The 13,175-nt window shown below is 43.9% G+C and overlaps 2 protein-coding genes across 2 annotated transcripts in view; one reads left to right on the forward strand and one right to left on the reverse strand.

The window, feature by feature from the left end:
• Nucleotides 1–13,175, reverse strand: part of ANO3 (anoctamin 3) — a 128,720-nt gene that overhangs the window by 37,450 nt on the left and 78,095 nt on the right. The window lies entirely within an intron of this gene.
• Nucleotides 10,672–13,175, forward strand: part of MUC15 (mucin 15, cell surface associated) — a 7,314-nt gene continuing 4,810 nt past the window's right edge. The window contains exon 1 of the mRNA XM_024214869.2: nucleotides 10,672–11,401. Within this exon, the coding sequence (XP_024070637.2) occupies nucleotides 10,672–11,401 (730 nt within the window). The remainder of the gene's footprint in view (nucleotides 11,402–13,175) is intronic.

The following is a 13,175-nucleotide window of genomic DNA, read 5'->3' on the forward strand; positions in this document are numbered from 1 at the left end:
ACGCCCGGACTTGTTTCTTGCGACTTGGTCGGGGCCAATTTTGGATGGCCTCTAACTTGTTCACTTGGGGTTTTACCAGACCTTTACCCACAATGTAGCCAAGATATTTGGCCTCTGTAAACCCTACAGTGCACTTGGCAGGGTTTGCTGTAAGGCCAGCTCGCCTGAAGGTATCGAGGACTGCCTCCACCTTCTCCAGGTGGGTTTCCCAGTCTGGGGTATGAATGACCACATCGTCCAAGTAGGCAGCAGCACAACTGTTATGCGGGCGTAATAGCTTGTCCATGAGGCGCTGGAAGGTAGCTGGGGCCCCATGTAGTCCAAAAGGGAGGACAGTATATTGAAAAAGACCCTCTGGTGTAGAGAACGCAGTCTTTTCCTTTGCGTCTTCTGCAAGGGGAATCTGCCAGTACCCCTTTGTCACGTCTAGGGTAGTCAAGTACCGGGCATTACCCAGACGGTCCACTAGCTCATCTATGCGAGGTATGGGGTACACGTCAAACTGGGATACTTCGTTTAGTCGCCGGAAGTTGTTGCAAAATCTTGTGGTGCCATCAGTTTTGGGCACCAGCACGATTGGGCTGGACCACTGACTGTGGGATTCTTCGATGATCCCCAACGCCAGCATTTTTTTTACTTCTGCTTTTATTTCCTCCCTTTTTGCCACTGGCACCCGCTAGGGCCTCATTGTTACTCTGGCTCCAGGGTTCGTGACGATGTGGTGGTATGTCTCGGTTGTTCGACCCGGTTTTGTCGAGAACACATCTTGGTTCAGAAGATCATCTCAGACACCTCATTCTTCTGGTCTGGTGTTAAATCGGGAGACACTCTCACCTGTTTGGAAGGCTTGTTTTCCTGGGTTAGGTCTTTTTGGACCATTGTGCATGCCTCTTGTGCATGCCAGGGTTTCAGAAGGTTAACGTGATAAATCTGTTCTTGTTTTCTGCGTCCTGGCTGCCGCACCTTGTAAGTTACTTCCCCCACGGGTTCAACCACCTCATAGGGCCCCTGCCATTGGGCCAGAAGCTTGCTTTCTGCCGTGGGTACCAACACCAGAACCCGATCCCCTGGTTGGAACTGTCGCACTTTTGCCTGGCGATTGTAATGGGTTCGCTGGGCCTCCTGTGCCTTCTCCAAATGTTCCCGTACAATAGGGGTAACCCGGGCTATCCAGTCTCGCATCTGCATTACATGCTCTATTATATTTCTCCCCTCATTGGGTTCCTCTTCCCAGATCTCTTTGGCGATATCTAGTATGCCACGGGGGTGATGTCCGTATAATAATTCGAAGGGGGAAAACCCAGTTGAGGCCTGAGGTACCTCCCGGATAGCGAACATAAGGTAGGGTAGTAGGGTGTCCCAATCCTTCCCATCCTGACTTACCACCTTCCTTATCATAGCCTTGAGGGTTTGGTTAAACCTTTCTACCAACCCATCAGTCTGCGGATGGTAGACCGAAGTTCTCAGGGTATGTATATGGAGCAGCGTACAGAGGTCCTTCATTAGCTTCGACATAAATGGGGTTCCTTGGTCGGTTAATATCTCCTTCAGTAGCCCCATTCTGGCAAAGATCCCTACCAGTTCTTTGGCTATAGTTTTAGAGGCCGTGTTCCGCAGAGGGACGGCTTCTGGATGGCGAGTAGCATAGTCCAAAACAACAAGTATGTATTGGTGGCCCCGAGCCGTCTTCTCCGGGGTCCCACTAGGTCCATGGCTATTCGCTCGAAGGGGACCTCTATGATGGGAAGGGGTACTAAAGGTGCCCTCAAGTGGGGACGGGGACTGTGCAGCTGACACTCCGGGCAGGAGGCACAGTACCTCCGCACTTCTTCATGTACTACGGGCCAGAAGAACCGTCGTAGGACTCGTGCCAGGGTCTTCTCTACCCCCAAATGCCCCCCAAAAAGATGACTATGAGCAAGACTTAATACAGCGTTCTGGTGTTTTTGAGGTACTAGGATTTGCTGTACCTTCTGCCCCTGTACTGGTGCAACCCGGTATAAGAGATCCTTCTTCATTATGAAGTAGGGTCCTGGTCCCTGGGTTTTCCCTTCCACGGGGACCCCATCTATTTCAGTCACCTCCTTCCTAATGTTGTCATACCTTGGGTCTTCTGCCTGGTCCCGTCCAAAATTTCCTCTCCTGGGGCTAATCTGCCCAAGATCTAGGGGCCCAGTCTCTGTTGCCTCTACTGGTTCAGAAGCATTAGGGTGGGGGTCAGACTCAGGTGCTTCTCCCTCCTGCATGGCCTCCTTTTCAGCTGCGTGGGTCTGCCTACCTACAAGAGCGACCCTCTGGCTTTGGGTCAGTATTCGGGTTCCCAAGGCCTTAGCTGCTCTTCTTTCCCTTTTTGTCTTTCTACTCTGTCTGGGAGTGGAGAACAAATCTGGGGATATTTCAGAGAAGATTGGGGGTTGGCAGTCTGCTGTGGATGCCTCACCAATTTTAGGGTCCCCATCTTTCTCCAATCCCCCTACCGGGAGTAAGTTTCCAAACCCTGGGAAGTCCCTCCCTATGAGCACCGGGTATGGGAGTTTAGGGACTACACCTGCTGCTACCTCAGTAGTGTTCCCTTGGATCTCGATTTTTACTGGGGTGGTGGGGTAGTAACTAACTGTTCCATGGACACATGTTATCCCCGTACGTTTAGCCTGCAGCAGCTGAATACGCTTCACGAGCTTCCCTGAGATAAGCGTGATAGCACTCCCCGGATCAACCAGTGCCGTGGTCCCTACCCCATTTAGTTTCACTGGTCTGGTATACATATGTGGGGTTAGTGAGACCCCCACAAGGTGGATTAGGGAGCATGGATCTGCCCAGTTCCCCAGGTTACACTGCATAGGCTCCTCAGCATTGGGACACTGTGCAGCTATGTGTCCCCACTCCCCGCAGGCATAACATCTGTATGGAGCCCTAGGCATTCCCCGGTCTCTTGGTTTGGGCAGTCTAACATCACGATCCTCTTCTCTCTCAGTGCTCCGACTCTTTGTGGCCTCTGATGGGCCTTCAGCCTCTCTCTTTTTCCACCTGGGCCCTCCTGGTGGCCCAGTCACCCGCACTTTAGGGCTTGGTGCTGCTAGTTTAACCAGGGGTGCCTCTTCCTTAACTGGTCGGGTCAGCTCCCTCGCTGTCCTTCGCTTCTCTACCAGGGCGACAACCTTGTCATAGGTGGAGGGTTCGTTCTGGCTTACCCAGGCACTGAAGGTCTGGTGGTAGTCCCCTCATGTATCGGTCGATGACCAGAACCGCTAGTATCTCTTCCGGACTCCGGGACTCTGTTTGCAACCACTTTCGTGCGAGATGGATGAGGTCATACAATTGGGACCACGGGGTTTTGTCTTCCTGGTACCTCCAACCGTGATTCTGCTGGGCCCACACTGCTGTCGTTACCCCAGATCTGGCCAGGATCTCTGCTTTCAGCTTAGGGTAGTCTGCCGCAGCCTCTTCAGGCAGATCATGGTAGGCCTTCTGGGCCTCCCCACACAGGAATGGGGCAAGGATGCCAGACCACTGATCTCGAGGCCAGGCCTCCCGTAGGGCTGTCCTCTCAAAGGCCAGAAGGTATGCCTCTATATCATCCTCCCGTGTCATTTTCTGCAGCCAATGGCTGGCCCGTATGAGCCGCATCCCATCATGGCCGCAATTCAGCTCTGTAAGGGACTTTACCTGGTTTACCAGTTCCCGCAACATAGCTCGGTCTTGAGCAGCCTGGTCCATCAGCAGGCGATTAGTCTCTTGCTGCAGCCGCACTGCCTCCTGTTGGGCGGCTGCCTGGACACGGGTAGCCTCCTGCTGGGCTGCCGTAGCTTGTATCAGTGCCCGCACTACGTTATCCATTGTAGTGAAAAAAATAAACCCTCTCCCTTTTTTGGGGTTTTTTTTTTTAAATCACCCTCCTTCTTCCGCCACGCTGTGCACCCCAAGATCCCACTCCTGACACCAGTGTGACAAACTCCTCCTCTATCTTGGTGGGTCCTGCGCTTATTGGCGGATTTTCTTGCCTCAGAGATTCACCATGTGGGTTGGGGAACAGCCCAGAGACCTTCCCCTCTGGAAGAACCCACAGTCCAGGTCAATTGGGAGGTTTGGGGGGAACCCGGGCCCGCCCTCTACTCCGGGTTCCAGCCCAGGGCCCTGTGGGCTGCAGCTGTCTATAGTGCCTCCCGTAACAGCTGCATGACAGCTACAACTCCCTGGGCTACTTCCCCATGGCCTCCTCCAAACACCTTCCTTATTCTCACCACAGGACATTCCTCCTGGTGTCTGATAACACTTGTGCTCCTCAGTCCTCCAGCAGCACACCCTCTCACTCTCAGCTCCTTGCGCCTCTTGCTCCCAGCTCCTCACACTCGCACCACAAACTGAAGTGAGCTCCTTTTAAAACCCAGGTGCCCTGATTAGCCTGCCTTAATTGGCTCCAGGTGTCCTAATTAGCCTGCCTGCCTTAACTGGTTCTAGCAGGTTCCTGATTACTCTAGTGCAGCCCCTGCTCTGGTTACTCAGGAAACAGAAAACTACTCATCCAGTGACCAGTATATTTGCCCTCTACCAGACTCCTGTACCCCACTGGTCTGGGTCTGTCACACTTGGTAATAATTTGCAGTTTTTAATGACTTTACACACTCCTAGAGAGTAAATTACTATGGCCTCTAGTTTCCCTCAGGCTACACAGGTATTTTAACCCTCACAATTGCTACCACCAGTCAATATCCCCTTTTCTTGTATGAAGTCAGTGTTTATTTTTTCTAGTGGCTATACAACTTGATTATACCAAGTTGCCACTCTTCCCCTTCCCATTAGGGTGACCAGATGTCCCAATTTTATAGGGACAGTCTAGATATTTGAGGCTTTTTCTTATAGAGGTGCCTATTACCCCCCACCTCCTGTCCTGATTTTTCACACTTTCTATCTGGTCACTCTACTTCCCATTGCACCTTTAGTCCCATTGCTGTGTGTGATTATTGCTCTTCCCCTTCCATCTTTTATGCTGTGTGGAAGAAGGAATTGCAGGTATTTACATAACTCATTTCAGTGAGGTATAGAAGTTAATGTATTTCTCATCATGAACTGCTGCTTCAATACAGAGGTGAAACAACATGAAAACCACAGGTATGGGAAACCAGAAATGAATGTGAACGAGTCTCATAGCCACAATGAAGGGACAATAACAGGGCAAGAAAGATTTGAAAGTGGAGGTTCTGTGTCCCTCATATCTACTTAGTGGCTATTCCCATGCCTTAAGATAAGTATTTTCATTAGCAGTAGAATCTTCAAACGAACAAAACAGTTGGTTTTTAAAAGAAATCTCATCACATTCACAGGCAATCAAAATGCACTACCTAGGCACTATAATTACTTGTGTGAACTACATGTAGTTTACTTCCATGTGTAATAATAAATCTATTGCCTAAGATTAGTTACAACTTGCTCTCAACAAGCTAGAAATACTTCCTGATATATAAAAGTAGATTACAGTTACTCCATGTGTACGCCATTCAGTTGGGCTAATAAGGCTTGAGCAGCCCCCAACCAATTTCCACTGCTGCAGCTCTACCAGTTGTTGCAATGATGAGAGTGCTAATGTAGGTAGGCTGATGGTGTTTTAACTGATCTTGTCACCTAACCCTGTTCAGAACACGTCTAAATGATATAGTAGGTAAAATACTAGCAAGCTGTTAGAGACTTGTCTAAAGTAGGGCTCCCAAGGTTGCTATTGCAGGTAGGTATGGGGTTAAATTAAAATTAGGTCCCGAATCTGCAATTAACACTGTATGGACTAACCCATGCACCTGTGAGGAGCCACTCTGGCTTCAGGAGGGTTCCATATGGGTGCAGGAGTGTCTGCCTGGGGCTTACATCTAGTGCAAATAAGAGCTATCACTAATATACAAATAATGACACTGGAGAAAGGCATGAAATAGTAGTTGCACATGATTCTTTCAAAAATTTCAAGTGGAAACAAAAGCGCCATGGTATTCCACTCATGGAGTTATTCAGACATTACTGGAACACCTCTGCATCCCTCTCCAACACATACCAGTCTAGAATAAATAAAAAATATAATTACAGTAGCAAGTAGTCCTGACTACTTCAGTATGTAAAAAATTAAACTGCGCATGTTTGGCTTCCCCCAACCCCCTTTGCTCTAAATCTATCCCCAAGATTATATATAGCATGTAAAGAAGGGCCTGACATGCAAGATTCAGATCTGAATCTGATTATTATTTCTCCCAACCATCTGGGTTTATGGTTCGATTTACCAAATTTGGATCTAAATCTGCATTTCAAATCCCTTCAAATTAGGAGGGTAATTGGACCCAGGGGCTTGGGCTAATGCATAACAGCATGTACATATATATATATATATATATAGTAGAAAGTTGATGTATATTAAGAATATGCCATAGTATAATTAACTTTTGCTTATTCATCTTCTACAAACATTTCTCTTCAAACCCTAAAAATGGCCATATTAGGTCTAGCCCCATATCCTCTCCTCTGACAGTGGCCAATGCCAGGTGCTTCAGAGGGAATAATCAGAACAGGTAATCATCAAGTGATTTATCCCCTGTCACCTATTTCCAGCTTCTGGTAAACAGAGGCTAGGGACACCATCCCTGCCCATCCTAGCTAATAGCTATTGATGGACCTATCCTCCATGAATTTATCTAGTTCTTTTTTGAACCCTGTTACAGTCTTGGCCTTCACAACATCCTCTGGCAAGGAGTTCCATTGGTTGATTATTTCAGTTTGGAATACATGTACAGTAAAAAAGTGTGTCTCAACAGAAAACTACTTTATTAAAATGGCTGCTGTCTAATTAAGAGAAGACCAATACCCCATATAGTTTATAGAAATTTGATACCCTTGTCCAAACATCAATGTAAAGATTTTGTAATCTTCACAGAATCAATGGGCACTTGTCTTCCCACTTTACAATGAAACCTGTAATTTCTGTAATGGTAGCTCTTAACAAAGACAACTGAGAAGCAGGTCAGTCTGGTTCTCAGGTGTTCTATTACACACAGGGAAATACGGCCCCACCTAGTTAAGTTTCTACAGTGCATTCCTGATGAGCGTGACAGCTGCATTTACAGTACCTGTGTTCTACTGTGTTCACTAAACTAATTGCACTCTGTGCCACAGAAGTATTTCAAACCTACCTGCATATACTGTAGAGCTAAAAGGTAAGTGCATTTTTATTAATGAATTTGGCTAAGTAATCACAGCAGCACTGATTTTTTGGACAAGATATTTGGGTGAATGTAGGGACTTGGTAACCAAACTCATAGCAAAACTACCCCATAAGGAAAACATTAAAAGACAAATTAACTTGGGCCAGTAATTCCAAGATTTAACAGCAAAGGTAGGCAGAGATGTAAGAACCATAAAGAGAAGATGAAAATATTTCACTGTAATTCAAAGTTTGCTGATAATTGCTTTTCCTGCACTTTTAAGAAGTGATTTTAGCAAGTAAGTTTAGGATTTGCTCTTAATGAACTAAGTCTAGGAATCGACAGCCTGAGTCTGTCTACCTGGGCTGGGAGGCATGGTTGCATCTGCAGTGTAGGCATACTCTAGGAGTTTTGCCATTGACTTCTATGAGGCCAGGATTTCACTGTGTGTATGCACATATGCACACATATGAATGTAGAGGAGGAGCCATATACAGTAGGAATACTGCCAAAAAAGATCAATAAAATAAAGTCAGTGCTTTAAGTATCATTAACCACAGAGTGACACGGATTTTCACTAGCCTTTCTCCTGAGTATTCAGTTTTAAGCAAAATAAAACTAGTAAAAATATGTGATATTGTTCAAAATTGTACTCAAGTCCAAAGTGACAAGCTACCAATGTCAAATGGTTTGTTTAGGGATCTGTATGTAGTTCCATCTATATGCCCTGATCCTGCAATGAGATGCCTGCAGATGGACCCCTGTGCCTGACTTTAGTAGGGCTCCACACTAAGACAGGGTATGCACACATGTCATTGAAGGATTGGGGCCATAATGAGGGAAGAGTCTAAGTCAGAGAGTTTGATTCAAATATCATTTACACGGCTTTGTCCTTAGTGTGATTTCAGTGTAGTTACTTACAGGTGCCAGCAAGATCAGAATCATCATATCAAATCATTTCTCCTTTTAAAAGATATTTTACAATTAGTGGCTCAAGCTACCTGGAAAATTCTTTAGATTCTGGCTAATCTTCTGTTCATCAGATTTTGGCTAGTCCAAGGTGCTGGAGCTGCAATATTTGCAGTTGTCCTATAATACCACTATTTGCATATTAAGCTCTAAGGGCAACGGGTGGTTTTCTAGGGCTGTAGGGTTGTTTCTGATCTGAATCTTAATGCTACACTAATAAAAGACCAGTTAATTATTAGACACCAAGGGTTTCCAAGAAATACAACCTAAATATAGCCTTAGAACTACTGTAAAAAAATTTTTGTGGCAAGGCGTTTTCTCCCTTTTTGTCCCCGAGGAAAAAAATTACAGGATTAAGGAAATCATGAAAACCACATTGTTCAGTTAGGATGCTGACTCTTTAGCATTATGAGACAGAAACGAAAGGTGCAGTTAAAGTGAACTGTTAGTAATTTCCCTTGGTAGTTTCAAATTACAGTCAAGGTGAAATAAGAAATATGACAAAACTCACTTTGTTCAGTAATGACATGGCTACTGATACAAGGAAAAAGAGGGGTCATGCCAGTGAGCTAAAACAATGGTACTTTCAAGATGAAAGCAAATATTTGAAAGCTTAGTAAAAGCTCATTTAAAGTTTTGTTTGCTATACTTTTCTGTAATTATTACTCCAATTAGAAAACCGTCCCTGTACCCAGGTATAGTGAAAACAAAGCAACTTTCATTAATATAATTGTGAGAGTTGGCTGTTCAGTTACAGATTTGAGACACCAGACACAAAGATTAGCTCTAAGCAGAAAGCTGCAATACTTATTTCTGTAAAATAATAATAATAAAAATAAAGTTTTTAAACTTTTATTTTTAGCTGAATAAGTAAGGAATATTAATCCCACCTGGCAGATGACTACCCTATATTGGGAGACCGATCAATTTACCAACATGGAAACAATATTTATAAACAGATTGCTGAAAGCTGAATCCCGCAAATACATACAGATTCCAGTCCTGGGCACTACATCTTGTACCCACTGAAGTCAATGGGAGTTCAGTCACTGACTGCAATGGGAGCAGGATCAGACCTAATGTCAGGTTCATTGACTAATAGCTGAAACTGAACCATATCATCTGTCAAATGACAGAAATCTCTGTAGGGAGGGTGTCACAGAGACAAGCTGGCTTACTTCAGCAGCTACTGTTAGAGTCCATAGCTATACTCATCCCTCTCCCCGGCTGTGCTGTGCAGAGAGGAGCAAAGCTGTGGAAAAACCCATAGTTAGATTTATAAAGGTGAAAGGAAAACGGACCAGACAGTGGAGCTGAAGGGTGAAAGGGAAAGGAGCCAGGTCACTGCCTCTAGGCAGCATGTCTCCTTCCTACAGGCAACAAAACATGCATAAGAATAGTGGGTTAATTAACGCTATTGAAAGTAGTGCTAACCTTCACATTTTAGTCTGTGATCTTTGGGAAGTAATGATAGCATGACCTCAAGCTGTCACTACTCTGGAAAGCTAGATAAGCATATGGCAATATGTCTCAAGAGATTGGGGATCAGGATACTTGCTGATCCTTGGTTGAACATTTGCAAATCAGGGCAGACTGCACTGCTTTGGTGTTGATGTTTGGTTCTGAAGCAGAAATGCAGCTCCGCTAATTCCATGGGCTGGCTTAGCTGCTGAACTGTCATTAATCTCCTGGCAGCAGCTGTATTCCTGTGATGGTCTCCCCCTCGAGGTCACAAAACATGTAAGGGAAATCATGACCTTCAAAGGCTAATCGCAACAACAACTATACCACTTTGCATGGGAACACACTCTGTTACTTAGCTCTTCAGCCTTGCCACACCCCTATTACTCTCATATTGCTGGGTGCTACCCTGTGACCAGAAAGCATCAGTTGCTGAAAGCATGCCCTTTTAGGCATGGGTCTTGGTGCAAGAGGTTCTTGGTTACATGTAATAGCAAGTTGTTACAGACTGTGAGCTGTAGAATGGAGGGGAGTATACAGCTTTGCCTATGGAAGCATGCAAAAAGCTTTGTTGAGGAACAGTAATGCTTTGAGAGAATATTATTGCTATCCAGGAGTGTTAAGTTCTCAACATGAAAACCTTCAGATATGTCTACATTGCAATTAAACATCCACAGCTGGCCCGCGTTAGCTGAGTTGGGGTCATGGGACTCAGACTGTAAAACTGTTGTGCTGATGTTTGCACTTGGGCTACAGCCCAGGCTTTGGGACCCTCCCCTGTCACAAAGCCCTGGGTCTGAATGTCTAAACCACAATTTTACAGCCCCCTCAGCCCAAGCCTGACTCAGCTGACACAGGCCAGCCACAGTTGTTTAACTGCAGTGTAGACATACCTTTAGGAACCTCCATGACTTCACGTCTCTAGTATCAAGCCATTTGTAAGTTTTCATCAACATGTCTGGGTCTTCATTGTCCAGCTCTCAGTTTCACATCATAAATTAAATTACAAAACTTTTCACTTCTTTCAGGCTCTCTACATAAAGAAACAAACCACAAAGTCAATACCATGCTGCCTTCCAGTGGAATTCTTTTTATTTTACTGCCGGTTAGTTTATGGTGGACCAGAAGCAATGGTTACAGTAGTACAGTCAGAACAACAAACACTGACAATAGTTCAACTACAGATATGACTTCACCTACACACCGAGGAACTTCACATCAGCTAGATCTTACTGGAACTAACGGAATAACTACTCCTGCTACAAGCCATGTTACCCCAACAACAGCCAATAAAAATGCAACAACAAAAAGTACAGTAATAGAGATTAACACTCAAAGTAACAGTGTAGCTCAGAGATCCACTAATGGCACAGGGTTATTTTCGACTTCATATGTGGATAAGGGCTCAACAGATGGCACAAATACCCCTGCCAAAAATGTCAACAGAATCTCACCATCTTCAACAATATCCATAACCATGAGCAACTTGTCCACAGCGACTGAAAGCAACATGCCTACAAATGCTGGTGTATCATCGAAAACGGAAGCCAAAAACTTCACTTCAGTCACCTATAAGACCAGTTCTACTGCAGCAATCTCCACCAAAGACTCTCTAAAGAGCTCCACAGAAGTCTCATCCACGAACAGTCCATCAAATACACTGACCACATTATCCACACACCAGAGTGGCAGTGTCACAACAGACTTCAAAACAATTTCACAGACTACAAAAAACGTACACCAGAATTTCACCAACCATTCTATAGTCCCATCAAATCCGAAAGAACCCAACAAAGGTAAAGGTTTAATTACAGTAAAAAAAGTTTAATGATGCTGAACACTAAAATGTTTACATTGTCTGGGAAGCTGAAAAGATGTGTGAACTGCTTCAGATAAAACTAGACCTCACCTGAAAGTTTTTTGAAATTAAAAACATTTAGGTAACTTTTACCAAATATAATTTTCAAACCTTTCTGCATTTCTGGGGTTTAGCTGAACCACAGGCAGAAATATTTTTTATTTATTTCAATTTCAACAGGAAGTCAAAGATCCTGGGCTGTCATGCAGCTACTTTGAACTGCATTGCCAGATTTCATCTGGTATTTAGCAGCAGCGTTGAGGACACCATTTAGTGGTGGAGGGCTAGAATGAAATAACAAAGTTTGTATTATTTGTATTACAGTAAAACCTCGATCTCCTACCAAGATCATAGCCAGACTGTGGTAATGATTGCCTATATACATAGTAATAAATATTTTCAGCCCCAAACTCCTTACAATCTAAATAAAGAAAACTAGTGAAGGGTAGGAGAAAGGAAAACACTATTATCTCCATTTTACAAATAGGGAACCGAGGCACAGAGAGATTAATAGTAACATTTTCTAGTGGTTTCGGAGCTTAAGATCCACTGAAAGTCTCTTAGGTACTTTTGAAAATGATACGCTGAGTTACCTGTCCAAGGTCACATAGGAAGTCAGTGGCAGATACATGAATTAATCTGCGGTCTCCTGAAACCCCAGGCCAGTTTAACCAGAGAACTATGGTATTTGTGAACCGGCATATTGAAAAAATTCTTGTTTCCGAACTATATTGGTATATAGATACTATAATGGGACTATTCCCAGCAGACTGCTTCAGTGAGAGTACCATTCAAATTGGATCTATTTATATGGAATTGTCCACTGAAAATTGTTGAAAATGTTTTATCTGTTGCATCAGTCTGGAGTAGCCCCAACTCACTGAATTTCTGAGTTTTGCTTTATATTAAATTCTGCTTATTTATCTATTTATTCGCATAGGAAATGTAATGCAGCTCTGCTTGGGTTTGGTGAATGTGCAAACTTTCTCTCCCTACCCCTTCAACTTCTGCATATATGAAATAGATCTGTACAGTCCCCATGCTCAAAGCATTTAAAGCAACAAATTAATCATTTCTTAAGCATGAAGGACACAGAGTGCAAAACACTTTTGTGACTAAAGCCTTCAATTTATAAATAATGCCCAAATGGATTGCCTACCTTGTATTTTATTACTATCAATTTGGTTAAGCCTGGGGAAATAATACAGCATAAAACCAAAAATAGCATTTCTCTATTCTGCTCTTTCAGATTGGGGCTTCAGTGATCGAGAAAGGAAGATTAGAAGACATAGTATTTTTATACCATTAATTTGCCTGCAGGCTTTTAGCATTGGACAGAAATGCTTTTCCAACATATACAGTACAGTCTACACTAAGAACTGGAGGCTATCTTCATGCTTTCAAGCTTCTCTCTATAGCTCTAATAATTACAATGTATCAGGACTTTTTGCCTAAAGTGACTCTGAAAGAGGGCATTCAAAGAAGATGTAAAAATTCAAAGAAAAGTTTTATAAAACCCAAGAAAAATGTTGGGGAGAAAAAAATTATTTTTCTACCTGAAAAACTAAACATGTTACAGCCAATGCTTTCTATGTTTCTGATTTTGGATGCCCAACAAAGTGTCTGAAAAATTGTGCACTCTAAAACAGAGGCACCTAAGATCACAGGCTAGCTTTATAGTCTGGTCTAAATACTTACAATTGTTATATTAA

This window comes from Terrapene carolina, unplaced genomic scaffold (genome assembly GCF_002925995.2).
Source record: "Terrapene carolina triunguis isolate 2854851 unplaced genomic scaffold, T_m_triunguis-2.0 Scaffold96, whole genome shotgun sequence".
Lineage (NCBI taxonomy): Eukaryota > Metazoa > Chordata > Testudines > Emydidae > Terrapene > Terrapene triunguis.